This window comes from Capricornis sumatraensis, chromosome 11 (assembly GCF_032405125.1).
Source record: "Capricornis sumatraensis isolate serow.1 chromosome 11, serow.2, whole genome shotgun sequence".
Taxonomy (NCBI): domain Eukaryota; kingdom Metazoa; phylum Chordata; class Mammalia; order Artiodactyla; family Bovidae; genus Capricornis; species Capricornis sumatraensis.
Window position 1 is genome coordinate 64,124,341 of NC_091079.1, and position 17,735 is coordinate 64,142,075.

Here is a 17,735-nt window from a genome sequence, read left to right on the forward strand (position 1 = left end):
AGCCCCTAGTCCAGAACCAGAAAGAATGGACCAGGGCAATATTCAGGCAGTCTGGATAACTTTGCAGACCACAGTTGCTTCACTTTTTCCCCATTATGCAAATGTGGTCTAAGTTCTTACAGCTAAACTCGTGAGCCCTTGGTTGTGACAAAACAAAACAAAAGTTCTAGAAGGTAACATCTATCATAAGCAGTTTTGTGTGTTATGCATTCTTCTAAAATCTTTGAAAGGCTGTGGCTGCTGCTGCTAAGTTGTTTCAGTCGTCTCCCACTCTGTGCGACCCCATAGACGGCAGCCCATCAGGCTCCCTTGTCCCTGGGATTCTCCAGGTAAGAACACTGGAGTGGGTTGCCATTTCCTTCTCCCATGCATGAAAGTGGAAAGTGAAAGCAAAGCTGCTCAGTAGTGTCCGACTTGCAGCGACCCCAGAGACTGCAGCCCACCCGGCTCTTCCATCCATGGGATTTTCCAGGCAAGAGTACTGGAGTGGGGTGCCATTGCCTTCTCTGACATTTTGATATACTGGGTATTAGAACATATGACCATATGAATCTGAGGGGAAAGAGTCACATTTTTGGTTATACAAAATTTGTAAAATATGGGAGGACTAAAGGATCAACAATGATGACGAACCTGGACTTTGCAGCCAGACTGAGGTTTACAATGCCAGCTTTCCCACTTGATAGGTTACATGACCCTCGGTGTTTCTTACAGTCTGTGTTTTGGCTCCCTTGTCTTTGAAATGTGACAATAATATCTACTCCATAGAGTTGTTACAATGAAGATTAAATTAGTTAATATTTGAAAAAAAAATGTTCAGAACACTGCCTGGGATATATTAAGCCTATATAAATGCCTTTAAAATAAAATAAAGTATAATTTAAGCTTCCTTTATAATACTTCCCTAGTGGCTCAGACATAAAGTGTCTGCCTACAATGCAGGAGACCTGGGTTCGGTCCCTGGGTCGGGAAGATCCCCTGGAGAAGGAAATGGCAACCCACTCTAGTACTCTTGCTTGGAAAATCCCATGGATGGAGGAGACTGGTAGGCTGCAGTCCACAGGGTCTCAAAGAGCTCAACACAACTGAGCAACTTCACTTCACTTCACTTATAATACTTCCAAAGAATTACCTCTTAAATCTTCACCAAAAATAAAAATAAAAAAGACTTGCTGGCAAAGACTGTCTTTTACATAGAAATGTTTAAAGCAGAACTCAGATATATTATGAGTCTAGAAACTCCAAATCTGTCAAGTTTATAGCAAATCTTTAACTGAATTTCAAAGTGAATTGTATAAAAAAATAGATGACCCCAAAGATTATCAAATGAATACTTTATTAGAGTCATAACACTTATAAAATAAATTTATTTTCATCATGGAGTTACCAGATTTTAAGACCAACCAACACTTTCTCATTTTTACAGCTAAGGTATACAAAGAAATACTCAAATGCTATAATTTTTGTTCAGTGCTTTGTCAGTCAACTCCCAAATCTAGATCATGATTAATCTACAATTCTAAATATTCACAGGTAAATGACTTCTAGGCTTGGTTCTTTATGATCGAGAAGCAATCCATTTATAAAAGTGCCACCAAGGCAGTTTCATGAAATCATTTAATTTAATGCCACCAAGCAGCATGGACCTGTTATACCTTGGAATAAAAATATAATCTCACGACTAAATCTAGCAGACTTTTAACAATTCCAGCTGGAATTGATGATATATCCTTATGGCACATTTATGACTTTGCAATAGACCATTTATAATACAGGTTTCAGTGTGTGGTATGGAACTGGAAAAACCAAGGAAGTTGGATTTTTGTAGAAATGCTATGATAAAGTCATAAGGCTGGTTTCCTCTTGCGACATATTAAATATACCTTTTATCTTTACAGTTATATCATAAACCAAACCCTAATAAGATTCTTCTTCCTAAGGGATTATTACATAAACAGCATTTGATCACTGAGCATTGATTATGCTGCTCATTCAGGATTGTTCCATGTTCCATGAAATCCAATTGCTCAACTTATACATGGCACTTGTAGGGGATGATTCAACCAAAATACAAAGGGCTGAAAGTATAAAATAATCAAAAGCCCTCTTTTTCCAGAGGTAGCCCTCTTGGGGCAAGAGAAAAGTATCTCATTTGGACAGGTGGTGTGAGCTGGGGCCTAACTCTAACTTGTTCTCAAGCCATTTTGGCACTTTGCCATGACCAGGGTCTCTGAGGTGGGCTAAAATACTTTTCTGTGCTATTCAGCCAGAGATAGCTTTTGTGACCACTGTTGCTTGAAAACTGATTCTATGTATTTCTCACCAGTGCAAAACAACATAGGACTATTCTCTAGATGAGAATCTACAGCTTTAAGTTACATCTCATGTTCTGTTTGAAGTTAACTTAGAGTCATGTGAAAGAATTAGAAGTAAAAAGTTTACCCTTTGGAGAGCGCTATTGGGTAAAGCCTCAGATATCCACATAAAAATACTCATCTATTCATGCACAGGACAAACAGCTGCTATTTGAAGCATAAATAAACCCAAAGTAAAACATCAGGCACTATATACCCATTTCAGGAGTGGCTTAGGGGTCTCTGGGGCTCTCGTTTTAGGAATGCCAGGTAAACATTTTGCTTAGTTGTTAGGAAAACACTTAGTTGGATTAAGCCACTAGGGTTCACTTCATAAATTACTTTTTCTTGTACTCAAGACTCTGCTTGAATTAGCTTGAGATGCTATAGCTTCTTCAAGGGTAAATGTTTGATCATTAACCCAAAGGCAATGTGATTATTGAATGGGACTAAATATTATGTGGCTTGTCAAATTCACTTTAGACCTTTGAGGATCAGTTCAATAAAACACAAAATCCATAACCAAGGTTTTAAACCAGAGGTCAGCAAACGATAGCCTGTAGCCCACAGGCCAAGTACCTTTAGAGAAAAAGAATGCTGATCTCCATTTTACACTAAAACACAGAGTTCAGTGGGAATCTTACTTTAAATGTGTTTAAATAGTTTTAGTTACCTATTAAAATTAAGGTTCAGTGATTTGGCAACTAAATACAAGAAATACCCCTTTTTCATGAATGATGTCTATGTATTTTATGGATGTAAAAGGAAATTTTCTTTAAAATGAGAAAAAAAAAAAAAGAGACAGATAAATGTAAAACTAAAGGCCATTTCTCTGTTTAACATCATAATAAAATTTCCATCCATGAAATAAACCAAACTTATACTTAGATTCTCTCTATATACCAAACAAATTACTTTGGGGACATTGTTATATCTGAACAAAATGGTACCCAAATTGATCAAGACATAAAAAGTACACAAATGAAACACAAGCAGTTATTCTTTAAGGAGTGTTACGGTCGCCATCTTCGTAAAGCCAGACCCAAACTGCAACCATAACAAGCTGTCGTCACAAAGGCAAAAATCTAAGAAAGAAGAAACAAAAATTCTTATCAGATTTATAACACTGACTTTAAGAAATCATTTGTCCAAAGGAACAACTGTTTGAAAACTGATCAGCCTACTTAAAGATACTTCAACATGTAAGAAAACTAAATCACTAAGATGATTTAGATTCAGCTTTTTTTTTGGACGATTTTATCCCCTCATACCATTAACCCCTTCTTTTAAACATTCTAGCCCCTAATAATAGGACATCATTTGTGGACAGCTTAGGTTGAGCCTTTGTTCACACACTGGACTCACTTGTTAGGCACTGGTGAGACCCCTAACATGGTGCATATTCAGAACTTGATGAGATATCAACCTGCACAGTGCTCTCACAGCCACACAGAGTGCAGCTCTCGGGGCCCAAGGATGGAGCAGATTATTTCTGTGACAATGGAAGTGACTGTAGAGCTAAACAGAGAAAACCCACAGGAATGAATCATCAGGTTGGCGTGGGAGATAGTTCTCAGGAGATAGTTCTCAAGTGTGCATGAGCTCTGAATTACTGTCCATCGTATTCAAAAAGGATGTTTTTAGCATCAACTATGTGTGCCTCGGTACATTTGGTACCTATAAACAAGTAACAGGTATTGTCCTCCCCCTTCTGGGGTTTATAATCCATAGAGAACTCCCCAAACCATTAAATATGTTAAAACATTATGATGTAGCACAGGAATCCTTCTAGCAGGAAACCAGAGCTCTGAGAAGGCATATCAGATCCACCTACGAAACATTTTTACAGCGTAATTACCATGCTGCTACTTTCCCCGCCCTTCTTCTGCTGGTTGTCTCTCAGATACATCTCTCTTTTTTAAGAAAACTTTACTAGTGTACAGTTGCTTTCCAACGATGTGTTAGTTTCTAGCGCATGGCAAAGTGAATCAGGTATACATTTACATATATATCTTGCATCTCTGATCTAGGCATTTCTTTTCTGTTGCAAGAGAATGACCACTTTATTTTAAAGTACAAATGTGAATATTTAATTAGAACATGAAAAGAAATCACAATCACCACGAATTCTGAAAAGCTGACAAATGTCAGAAATATTCCAAATCTAAAACAACGACAATGTTGTTTTACTATCTGCCTGATAACATCTTACTTCTAAGGACCCACTTTCTTTGCTATCCTTTCACAAGACTATTTCAGAAGACAATAGGATGAGAGAGATTTTGTAATCTTGGGTAAAATCCACTGTTTCTTCTTTGATGATTGATTAAAATTTGTTTTTTGTTTCGACAGCAAAAAAAGTTTCTTTCAGTTTTATACGTATTTGTAGTAACATGCAAACTGTGCAGGTTTGTCAAATTTGGAAAACTCTATCATGTTTCATACATGATTTATACAATTTCAGGATATTTCAAAATTTCTTGAGGAATGATACTCTTAAACCATAAATCTCAAAGTGTAAATCTTATTGCACTTTGAGTTGCTCACGTGTAGTTACAGTTGTCCTCCATGTCTTCCTTGTACTGGCAGATGATGAAATTTACATTATCCCCATTGAATTCTGGGGGACTTTATGCATGTGGCTTCCTTAGTTCTATTTATAATACTACTCTAATGTTTGCACAGACTTTCTGATAAGTTCTATCTCAAATGATTCTCATAAAAAAAAAAAAAGCCTGGTGCATTTTTTATTTTATGTCAAGTATACACCTGCCAGGAGGGAGTTTCTGTTTTGACCAGGAGTCCACTTACATTTTTGTGCATCAGTTGATCTGATCTGCAAGGTGGTTCCCCTTGTTGTGAGTCAGCTCATCAGCTCAGTGGATTTCACTCACCACTCTGTGCTGACTGGTCCCTGGATGAATGACTACTTTTGATATCTATTACTAGCGAAAAGGAGTTCTCTCTCTAAGGCAGAGGTCGCCAGCCTCTGGGATCTAACGCCTGATGATCTGAGGTGGAACTGATGATAATAGAAATGATAGAAATAAAGTGCACAATAAATGTAATGTGCTTGAATCATCCTGGAACCATTCCCCTGCACCCCTGGTCTGTGAAAAAACTGTCTTCCACAGAACTAGTCCCTGGTGCCAGAAAGACTGGAGATGGACTACCGTTCTAAGGTATACTGAAATGAAAAGTGAAGGACTCAACAGAATGTCGCAAATGAATGGCTCATGCACTTAAGTGTTATTAAAACTCAAAAACTAAAGATTTGCTTCTATCCGAATGTATGGGTAAAATGGGGGTTAATGCAGAACTTAAAGCATGGAGAATTTTACTAAGGCAGCGTCACTTAGGCAGAAAAAGGGAAGGACAAATCTGTGTCTGTGACAAAGACCACGTCTGAAGCTACACGGAGTAGAAAGCACAACTAATTCTTTTCACAAAGTAGACTTTGTTGCGCAAGGCCAACCACTAGCACTCATGTAGGTATGGTCTTATATGAATGTCAACCTCCTGGTGCTTCAGTTTCAGCATCCACAGCACTGGGGTAATGACAGCACTTGGCTTGGCTCATAAGGTTAACTGTACAGATAAACAGCTATTATATGTTTAACGCTGCTGGCTATTATTAAAGAACACTATTGTTGCCAGAGGAGTTTCTTAGAGACCTTGATGGGGGAGGGGAAGCATGGGTAAACAGTGCTCATCCCACACTTACTGTGGCCGCCACGTTTATGTTATACTGGTTATCGCTCAGGAGTGGCTGCACAGTCATGGTTCTATTGCAGCGTAGGTCGTGCAGCGACGTGGTGGCTGCCTCCAGCAAAAAGGCTCCAAAGTAGAATACAAAGACTGTGAAATGGTAAGCGAAGTCCTGAAAGAGGATGGAAAAGAGAGTCATCTGCCAGTGAAGAGAATAAGCTTTTCCAAGAGTTTCTTATTTCAAACCAAGTTTAGGTTCAGGAAAAACAGAACTTTTAATCAAACAGTCTTTAACCACACTGGCCGTTTCTTTTGGCTCCCTTAGCAACGTCAAGCTGTTAGAATCCCAAGGAAAATCAACCAACTCGTTGTAATTGGCACAGTGGCAAACCTTCAGATAGACTGAATTTTATAAAATACATAATTCAGTTTAGATAAGGTACCATAGAATTCCTGTCCTTAAAATTCAAGTAAAACAGCATTTAAATTATATCTTGTTAGAGTAATTATATAACTATATATAATAACATATACACAGATTTCATAATTAAATATTTTATTTGTGAGCAGTTTTTATTTTTATTCATTAGATTGTCATTCCATACACCAAAAGATATAGAATATCTATGAAATCACCAAATTCAATACCATATCTCTAGACATTTTAAAAAACAAAATAAATACTTCTACAAAAAATAGAGGAGGTTTCATGCAAAACTCAACAGTTATTAAGTTATTTTATCTGTCACTGGCATTAATGTGACACGTAACTATTAAAATTCACATTGTCTAACCTGACTCAATGTACCATCAACACACTGCTGTGTATTTTTGTTAATAATTTCTATAGCAGGCACTTCACATTTATTATTAATCACCCTTACAACCACCATTTATTATTTCCATTTAACAAATAAGGAATTTCTTCTTCTTCTTTTACTGGTGAAGTGATGAAATGACTTTCCCAAAGCCCTACAAAGCTTTGGAGGGAGACCTCAAACCTACACCAGTCTGTCTGATTCCAAAGTCCATTTGCTTTCTTCTCTATCAAACTGTTCCTGATACAGCTATAGTATCAAAAAAAAAAAAAAAAAATAAGGAACACTGCATGGCTTTTGTGTAAATGCCCATTCAGCAAGCAAAACTGTCCAGAGAAATTGTTTTTATTCTCCCTAGAATAATAAGGACAAAGTTAACTAACTAGGAGTGAGAATTACCAAAGGTACAATGCCAAAAATGCTTTCTACTTAACCATTCTAATTTATAAATTGACCAGCCAATGCCTTCAAAAGATCTAAGAAAAAAGTTATACACGAGCCACATGTCTAATCTATAGGAGAAATGCTTAAACATTTACATGTGGTTAGTCAATAAACGTTCACTGACGAAGGTCAAAATCCAATGTCACTACTTTGAGAGATAAAATGCAATACAGTTGGGTCTTACTTAAGGAAGTGATAAAGACTGAGAGAAAAACACATTTCAGACCATTCAGACTCATCTAATTTACCAAAAGGGGACTCGGAAATGGCTCATTTCATCCCAAAAGGAACAGGAAGAGTTGGGCGACACAGCCTGAAACTCGGGATGATGTGGTCTTTGCCGTCTTTGCCAGCCTCATCTGATGTCACTGTCTTTCCTCTTTGAACATCAGCCATGCTGGTCTCGTTTTGGTCCCAAAGAATCACTCTATACCTCAAGATTGATACTCTTTACATGTGGCAATTTCTCTGAGTCTTCCCACAACCAATGACCACATACACCTACCCTCCAGCCCTCTACACACACACACACACACACACACACACACACACCACCGTTCCTTGGGCTTCCCCGATGGCTCAGCAAGTAAAGAATCCACCTGCAATGGAGGAGGCACAGGAGACACAGCTTCATTCCCTGGGGCGGGAAGATCCCCTGGAGAAGGGCATGGTAACCCACTCCAATATCCTTGTCTGGAAAATCGCATGAACAGAGAAGCCTGGCAGGCTACAGTCCATGGGGTTGCAAACAGTCAGACACAACTGCGCACATGGCACACACACTACTTTACAGGAGCATCAGAACTGAGTTGTGGCAAAGGCTTTCAGATCCAATGCTGTTTCCTCCCCCTGCATCTTTCACAGGTGTTACCATGCAATAAACTTCCTGCACGTTCAGCTCTATATGGCTTGGGTCATACCATCCCATCCTTCACATTAGCCTTAGGGTCTCATGTACCAAAAAGTATGGGTTTCCCAGGTGGCGCTAATGATAAAGAATCTGTCTGCCAATGCAGGAGACGTAAGAGACGTGGCTCCAATCCCTGGGTGGGGAAGATCCCCTGGAGAAGGAAATGGCAACCCATTCCAGGATTCTTGCTTCGAGAATCCCATGGACAGAGAAGCCTAGGTGGCTTACATCCACGGGGTCACAAAGAGCTGGACACAACTGAAGTGACTCAGCATGAAAGCACCCTAAAATGTAAGAGGAACTCATGGCAACAGTGGTGAGAAAATCACTATGTCAGCTCCTGGAGTTATGGAATCAGGCATGTCACCTGTATTGGGGAATTACACATCTTGGAAAAGCATCTCCTGGTGTCCCCCTGGGCCCTTGTAGGGAAGGAACACTTGATCTTGAGACAACAAAAGATGAAGCATCCAGAACTGCCCATTATGAATGGCGTTCTCTCAAAGCCACTAACTCATACAGTCACAACCTGCTTCTTCAGGTGGGAAGGGGACATCAGAGTTCAAGCTGAGCTGGGCTAGTAGGCCTGAGTCTGTTGTGTGAGCAGGTGGCCCAGGCCCCCAAGTCACCCACCAGGATGGTCCTGCCCTCCTTCCTCAGCCCAAGCCTATAGCCACATGGGGGAGGAGATCCCCAGGGTCCAGAGGAAGGGGAAGAAAAACACCTGAGCTTGTTTCTCATGGCGTGATGGGCTGTCGCAAGGCGAACAGGGACAGCAGCTGTATTACACATGCTTTAGAGACGCATTCAGAGCTGGCTGTGAAAGAGCAGTTAGGGAACACCTTCCTAATGGATGGAACTCTGAGTGGTGCAGCATGTCACACACTTTGTTAAGAAAGCAAATCAGTTCTGATGAGATGGATGAAACTGGAGCTGATTATACAGAGTGAAGTAAGCCAGAAAGAAAAACACCAATACAGTATACTAACACATATATATGGAATTTAGAAAGATGGCAATGACGACCCTGTATGCAAGACAGCAAAAAAGACACAGATGTGTATAATGGACTTTTGGACTCAGAGGGAGAGGGAGAGGGTGGGATGATTTGGGAGAATGGCATTGAAACATGTATACTATCATGTAAGAATTGAATCGCCAGTCTATGTCCGATGCAGGATACAGCATGCTTGGGGCTGGTGCACGGTGATGACCCAGAGAGATGTTATGGGGAGGGAGGTTGGAGGGGGGTTCATGTTTGGGAACGCATGTACACCCGTGGTGGATTCATGTCAATGTATGGCAAAACCAATACAGTATTGTAAAGTAAAATAAAGTAAAAATAAAAATTAAAAAAATAAAAAAAGAAAGCAAAGTGCCCACACAGAGACGTATCCGCAGCGGGGAAAGGTCTGGCAAGCTGGTCAGGGCCCTGGAAAATAAAAGTTCAGAGACAAGGAAGTATGGAGCAGGGAGACGGACATACGGGATTAGGCATGAAATGTGAAGTGTGACCTTTCTTTTATGTGGTCACGCCCACTAGAAGCATCTGCATGGAAGATGACCTGGCCAGTTGATGCAACCAATTAAAAAGCAGAGACATTACTTAGCCAACAAATGTCCATCTAGTCAAAGCTATGATTTTCTAGTAGTCACATATGGATGTGAGAGTTGGACTACAAAGAAAGCTGAGTGCCAAAGAATTGATGCTTTTGAACTGTGGTGTTGGAGAAGACTCTTGAGAATCTCTTGGACTGCAAGGAGATCAAACCAGTCAATCCTCAGGGAAATTAGTCCTGAATATTCTTTGGAAGGACTGATGTTGAAGCTGAAACTCCCATAGTCTGGCTACCTGATGGGAAGAACCGACTCCTTAGAAAAGACCCTGATGCTGGGGAAGACTGAAGGCAGGAGAAGGGGATGACAGAGGATGAGATGGTTGGATGGCATCACCGACTCGATGGACATGAGTTTGAACAAGTTCAAGGAGTTGGTGATGGAGCCCTAGCGTGCTGCAGTCCATGGGATCACAAAGAGTCAGATATGACTGAGTGACTGAACTAACTGATCTCCTTCCTGGCATGATGGGTACATGAACAGAGGGGCTATGGCTGGGGAGGCAAGTCTATGTCATGGCCCAATAGTGTGGACTCCCAACAGCCAAAGCTGACAAGCCTCCTATCCGTATACATCAGAGGCCAGAGAGAATGAAAACCACAATCACAGAAAACTACCCAAACTGATCACAAGGATCACAGCCTTGTCTAACTAAACGAAACTATGAGTCATGCCATGTAGGGCCAAGACAGATGGGTCACAGTGGAGAGTTCTGACAAAACGAAGTTCACTGGAGAAGGGAATGGAAAACCACTTTAGCATTCTTTCCTTGAGAACCCCATGAACAGTATGAAAAGCTGACCCACCTCTTGCCTTTTCTGAATGCTGGATGTGCCAGCAACAGAGACTGATTCTGAGACCCTGACATGGTGCTTTTCTCACCTGGTATCAAACTGATAAAACTCAGTTCCCAGCTTCCTGAGAGGCATAAAGTTTCATTCTCACAAAATGGACACTGACTGTGAGTATGGATTTGCTTTTCCTCTCTGCAGAACCCCTGCCACTACCACTCTCCAGGGACTTACAGAATATGCCTCATCTCTCAGCATCCACTCAATACATCTGACCAAGGGATTAACTTCTCAGCAGAGGATGAGTGGGAATGGGCCCACAACCCTGAGCTGTCTCCTATCCTGCACCATCTAGGAGCCGCTGGCCTGGCAGCATGCTGGGATGGCGGGCTGAAGGCACAGCCTGGAGGAACCACCCTGTGAGGATGTGTGGCCACACGTCAGGACGCAGTGGATACAATGAAGAAGAGTTTTCAACATGGCATCGTATCCCCATTGGACGAGTGGGAACCAAGGGTGGAAGGAGTTTCTCCTCTTACCATCATCATACCCAGTGACCTCGGGAAAGACTTTTTAACTGCTGTCCCTGCACTCTGGACTCTGCACGATCAGAGGTCCCACCCCGGGGGATGTACTCTTGCTAGAGGATCCAGCAAGCAGCCCACTGACTGTGAGCTATGACTGCTACCTGTGTGCTTTGGTTCTTTGTGCTCAGGGATCAAAGGTGAGAGGAGGGGTCACCATCTTGACAAGAGAAGGTGTGGCTGCTGATACCCAGGAGGGCAGGAAGGAGTCTATGTGGAACTTGGGTGCTCTACTCGGGGTCCTATTAGAATCCTCTTGACCAACTGTGAGTAAGATGGAGTAACACTGGCCTGAAAAGGATATAGTTTCCAGAGGGCTTACAGTCCTTCAGGCGGAAGGGATTGGATTATACCACCAGGTAAACCGCAGAGACCAGCAGATGTGAAGTGCTGAGCAAGAGGAGTTTGAAATGGTCAGCGGACCCGGGGAGGTGACCAAGACCAGTTGTGGCTCTGAGATCAGCTCCAGTCAGAGGGGCTGCAGTTTGTCTCTGTAGCCTCTTTAAGTTCTGCTTCAGGAAGAGAGGTACACTGGGACCTTGGAGGAGCAACGCCCCACACATATATGGTGGAATGGATCCACAGGGTGCAAGAAGAAGTCTGGGGCATCTTCAGATGCAGGGGTATCCCCTCTAGACATAACCTGACATTCCACTGTGAGGACCACAGTCAGCTGACAGCTTTGGCTTCAGTGGATTTGGAATCTATGCTGAGACTGGGCTAAGCCCACGTTCTTCTCTGACAGCCCACAGCCAGTGATGGTGCAGCGTGGACACTGGTACCTGGCCACTTTCACCCAACACAAGAGTCTGAAAGGGAAGGCTGTGCTCTGAAGCTTCACACTAGGCTGGCAAGGACTTTGTCACACTCTAAGACTTCTTTGCTTTATCTTATAGCTTCCTTCTTTTAAAGGTGTTGCCTCCTCCCCTTTCCCTCGAAAAAACAACAACAACAACAACAACCTACAAAAAAACTCTTGTACTTCAAAATCCATCTTAGAATCCGCGTCCCGGTGGCCTGGAGATGACATATATATATATATATATATATATGCATGCTATTCTCATTCCCTTCTTGGCCATTAACATAATTATAATTATTGCATCAGGCTCTCAGGTGGCTCAGTGGTAAAGAATCCGCTTGCCAATGCAAGAGATGCAGGTTTGATCCCCGGATTTGGAAGATCCCCTGGAGAAGGGATAGGCTACCCACTCCAGTATTCTTGGGCTTCCCTGGTGGCTCAGCCAGTAAAGAATCCTCCTGCAATGCAGGAGACCAGGGTTCGATCCCTGGGTTGGGAAGATCCCCTGGAGAAGGGAAAGTCTTCCCACTCCAATATTCTGGCCTGGAGAGGTCCATGGACTGTACAGTCCCTAGGGTCACAAACAGTTGGACATTGCTGAGTGACTTTCATTTTCCAGTATTATAGCCAGGAAAATTTCATGGACAGAGGAGCCTGGCAGGCTGCAGTCTAAGGGGTCGCCAAAGAGTTGGACATGACTGAGCAACTGAGTACAGACACAATTCTTGCATCAGCTGTATAATCATTTCCTCACTGCTACTGTCCACTCCAACAAAGTCTCTGAGAGCCACTCCTTGTTCACCATAGTATTTCGAGAGCCTTAGGAAGGATCAGGCATGTCCTAGGTGCTCATATCTCCCTCCACCCTTGCCTGGAGTGACCCCATGGACTATAGCCTGCCAGGCTCCTTTGTCCATGGGATTTTCCAGGCAGGAATACTGGAATGGATTGAAATTTCCTGCAGGGGATCTTCCTGACTCAGGGATTGAACCTGCATCTCCTGTATTGGCAGGCAGATTCTTTACCACTAGCACCACCTGGGAACCCCAATGTATGTTATTACATGTTATATTTTTATTTCACCATTTACACCAACACTAGAAAAAATACTGAAGACACCAGTCATGAATGCTAATTAAATCTCATATCAGTAAAAACTAGAAGATATACATATTGTAGGTAACATTCCACAATGAACAGTTCTAGAAAATAATTTCTCTATCAAAATGCATTCCTGCTTCCCTCATGCATGGCATACAGGTGACAGACATTAAACAATTATCATGGGGGGAAGCAATAATTTTTTAAGCGATTAATGTTTAACAACTCCAGAAGGCAGCAATTAAAAATTGTTACCATCTGGTGATGACTGCATGATACGCATGGCTCAAAAATTCTCCTGGCTGAGTGTATAAAATAAATTGCAAAACCTATCAAAAGCAACCATGTGGTCAGAAATGACTAAGAACGCCGAAAATCACAAAAGAAGGGGGATAGGGTGCCCTTTCTAAATACTATGTAAGCATTTAGCAAATTTCATGAAGGCAAGAGTTGGCTTTTTGAAACTATACCCACTATATGACAAGACAGTACTAATAACCTCCACAAAGTGTAGTGTGTGTTGCTGTCCCCATCTTTCTCTCAGTAAAAGTGGACTACTCTAACTCAAAAACCCATAAGATGAGCTCTGCAGGTGACCTATGGAACAGACTGGTCATTTTAACTGTCCCTTTAATAAAGTGGTTTAATTTAAAAAAAAAAAAACAACATGTTTTATTGTATGAACATCAGATACAAGGCAACAAAACCTGGGAAGAAATATAAGTTTAGAAAATCTAATTAAACCTAATAAATTTACAAAAAATATTAATGCTTGGGCTCAATACCAAAGATAAGGCTCCATATGAGCAAAAGAGAAAAAGAGGATATGAATGTACATCTAATAAAATCAGGAGTGATATCTGAAACATATTTAAACATTGGTAAGACGTGTGCCTCAACCAGTTAGAGAGAATGCTGAGCACTGCAGGATCCTGGAGACTCACTACTTTTCCAGATATTGACTCTTTACTTGCCGGGGTATTAGGAGGTCCAGGAGGGTCCCAAAGAAAGGGTCAGGTTATGGGATTAGGAAGAGGCAGTAGGTTGGGGCAAAATCTATATATTAACTAGTACCAAAGTACCAGTAGAGCTGTTCTGTTGGTACATACTGGCCAAGTACATCTTCAAGTCTGATATTAAAAGAGCTTGGTAGCACTCTCCAACATGAAGGACTGACTGATTCATTCATGTGTTATTAAAAGAAAGCCAGGAATTTAGAAAAAGGCAAATAAGCATCTATAATATTTATAACTTAAATGGGGATTTTTGATCTTCACCATTTGAACAATAATTACAAATCTTTTCTCATCATTAATGAGAATCAAGGCAAACATGAGAAACACATTGCGTCAGCAACCTAAGAAATAGGAATTTGTAAGTTGCAAACTGCAAGCCTCAACACATTTAAGGAGTTTGATGATTTACTGATCACTTACTATAAATCAGACACAAAGCTGAACACTTAATAATACACGGATTCCACTGTTCCTTAACAACATCTTGTGAGGCTGGTATTATCATTTTACAGAGGAAGAAATGAGGCTCAGTATTTTGCCCAAGGCTATTTGGTTAGTAAGCAGACCCAACTAATCTCAAAGCCTGGGCAGGATTATAACCACCACACTACACGTCCTCCTTAGCTGGCCCTGGCTGACTGGATGGGCAGTCACATTTGCTAGACTTCACTGCTGACAACATCTGAGATGATGCTCCTCAATATGGTCTATAAATAAGACAAAAACAGATATTTTTTCTTGCTGTGGAATAAAACACTACCACAAGTGAAAGAAACATATACAAAGCCTGATTGAAGGTCTGATTAAAGTTTCTAACTGCCAAAGTGTGAAAGAACCTAGTGGTGGTTCTTCATGATCCTCATTAAACTGATCACTGATGGACTGCCATTCATGCTCCACTGGGCCATTGACAGATAACCCCAGAGAATGAATGACCACAAGCATGAAAGAGATTTGACTACACGATAGGAGAAAAAGGAAATGTAAGTTGACCCAATATAAGGGTATCATAATTTTTAAAATGGTGTCAATTGCAAATTCACTTCTTAAAATGTATCTACTCTTGCTAATCTAGGACAAACATTGAAAATAAATGTAAAATATGGCCTTGCCTTTTCTAAGTTATCTGAAGAGTAGAATAGAGAGCTACTTGTTTTCTGAAAAGAATATATGTATTTGGTATCTGAAGCAGGAATCAATGGAAAACTTTAAGATATATGGCACAGCATCCATCTCCCTGAATCATCTGTTCGATAGTTCAATAACTGTAATGTGATTCATTTGTTGTGTGAAATAAAACCGTCTTTGCAGAAAGGTCATCTAACTCATAAGGGAGTAACAGAGAGATGGTTGAGTTATGTCAACACCAGAACTGCACAAACTGGGACCCTGCTGTCCAGTTGGGCTGGCTGCACAGCAACACAGCAGCCCCTGTGCTCTGACCTCTTCTCTCTCACTAGAGGTAATGGATAGAGCCAGAGATCTGGCATCTCAGGACAAAACAAGATACTCATAAGTTTCTAGCATTTTTCCAGAAAGAGACATAAAGATCCCTTACCAGGAAATTCCAATTGGCATTAATCTGAGTCACCACGCCAGAGAGGAACACGCCCAGGAAGAGAAGGGAACAGACGAAAGCTGTCACAGACACAAACATGACCCATCCTTGCAACAGAGGTAGAGGAACATTGGAGGAGGCGACTAGGATCCACACGAGTCCTCCGAACACCTGCAGGGGAAAGGAAACACGGTGATAGATTTGGCACAGAACTGGACATGCCTGCATCAGGCTTCCTCGCAGTCCTAGTTCCTCCCCAGACCCCTGCATGTGTTCCTGCAACCCCACCGGTGACTTGTCTCCATCATCACTGGAGATGCCTTCTCTCAGCTGCAAGCAAGAGCTTCTGCTCTGGGGCCTGCTCTGACTCCACACCATTTCTGAACCTGCCTTTCTGTTGGACTCTTGTCCTCAGTCTAAGACCAGGTTCAGCATGCTTTCACCATCTAAAAGTACTTTCCTTTAAAAGAATTTGATAAAGAATAAATATATGTATGTGTATTATATAACTGAATCACTTCGCTATACACTGAAACACAACATTGTTAATCAACTATGCTCCAAAAAAAAAAAAAAGTATTTTCCCTTGATGTTGCTGCCTCTCTCGTTTCCTCTCCAAGGATTTCTTTTCAGTTCACCATTTTTACCAATTTATCTCTCCACCGCCTCTCCTTATTACCATCTACTGGCTTCTGTTCTCGCCACTTCTCAGAGAGTCTATTAGCAAAGATCAGCCATAAATTTCTAACCTGTCACTTCTCCATGCTTCAGTCCTTATCACGACCTACTCACACAGGTGAGATTTGCCTACACATGGTAACTCAGATGGTAAAGAACCTGCCTACAATGCAGGAGACCTGGGTTTGCTCCCTGGGTTGGGAAGATCCCCTGGAGGAGGGAACAGCTACCCACTCCAATATTCCTGCCTGGAGAATTCCATGGACAGAGAAGCCTGGTGGGCTATAGTCAGTCCATAGCATCACAAAGAGCTGGACATGACTGAGAGACTAATGCTAACTGACTGAATAGCTGTAGCTACTGTACATGACTGGAGAAGGAAATGACAACCCACTCCAGTATTCTTGCCTGAAGAATCCCATGGACAGAGGAGCCTGGTGGGCTACAGTCCATGGGGCCGAAAGAGTTGGACACAACTCGGCAACTAAACCACCACCACTGTACATGATAGAAAACAATAAAATCTTTCATCATTTACTGATGCTCTTCTATGTGTTGGACATAAGAATAAGTACTTTAGGTATTTATACACCTAGTATTCAGTAAAAACCTACTGTCTGGCACTGTGCTGGGTAAAAGGCATAAAACGGTAAACAATGGTCTCAGCCATCACAGAGTTCATAGTGTCTTACAGGAAACAGGAAATTAAGCAAGTCTCTTAAATGCTGCTTCACGTGTGGCACAATTGGGCAAATGCGGGGCACTAAATCCAGGTGTGAGAAGTCAGAAAACACTGCCTAGAAGCAACAGCTCAAAGGACAGTGCCAGGGAGCAGGGCAGAGGGCAGAGGAGGCTGTTTCAGGGCAGCAGGTAAATCTTGAGATGATTTGGGGCAGGGGGGCAGGGGGGCTGAGAAACAGCCTGGCAGGGCTGAAGGGCAGAGCTTGGGGTGATGGAGCAGCAGGCTGGGACATGACAGCAAAAGAACGGATGAAGAAAATGCCCAGATTTATGGCTGGGGCAGGTAGCAGTGAGTGAGAAGACAGAGGAGGAGGAGGAATTAGCGGGTGAGGACAGTTTTATGAATCTGACAGCAACGGTCTCCTCCATGCTACCACCAAAGAGATAGAGAATGGGGACTTTCCTGGTGGTCCAGTTGTTAAAGCTCCTCCCTGGGTGGGGAACTAAGATCCCACATGTCATGCAGCCAACAAAAAGAGAGAGTGTGGCATAAAGGCTACACACCCTTTACAGGGTATTCCAGGCCCTTTATGAGCTAACCTGTCTTTTCCATACTTGTCTCTTGCCACTAAGCCCCTCACATCTTACATTATAGAAAAAGAAATGAACAGTC

General features: G+C 41.9%; 1 protein-coding gene across 1 annotated transcript in view; it reads right to left on the reverse strand.

Annotated features, from left to right (window-relative positions):
- Positions 1-1,392: 1,392 nt before the first annotated feature.
- Positions 1,393-17,735, reverse strand: part of MAL2 (mal, T cell differentiation protein 2) — a 29,861-nt gene continuing 13,518 nt past the window's right edge. The window contains exons 2-4 of the mRNA XM_068983762.1: positions 15,704-15,874; positions 6,079-6,234; positions 1,393-3,439 (exon numbers count right to left, since the gene is read on the reverse strand). Of these exons, the coding sequence (XP_068839863.1) occupies positions 3,368-3,439; positions 6,079-6,234; positions 15,704-15,874 (399 nt within the window). The 3' untranslated portion in view covers positions 1,393-3,367. The remainder of the gene's footprint in view (positions 3,440-6,078; positions 6,235-15,703; positions 15,875-17,735) is intronic.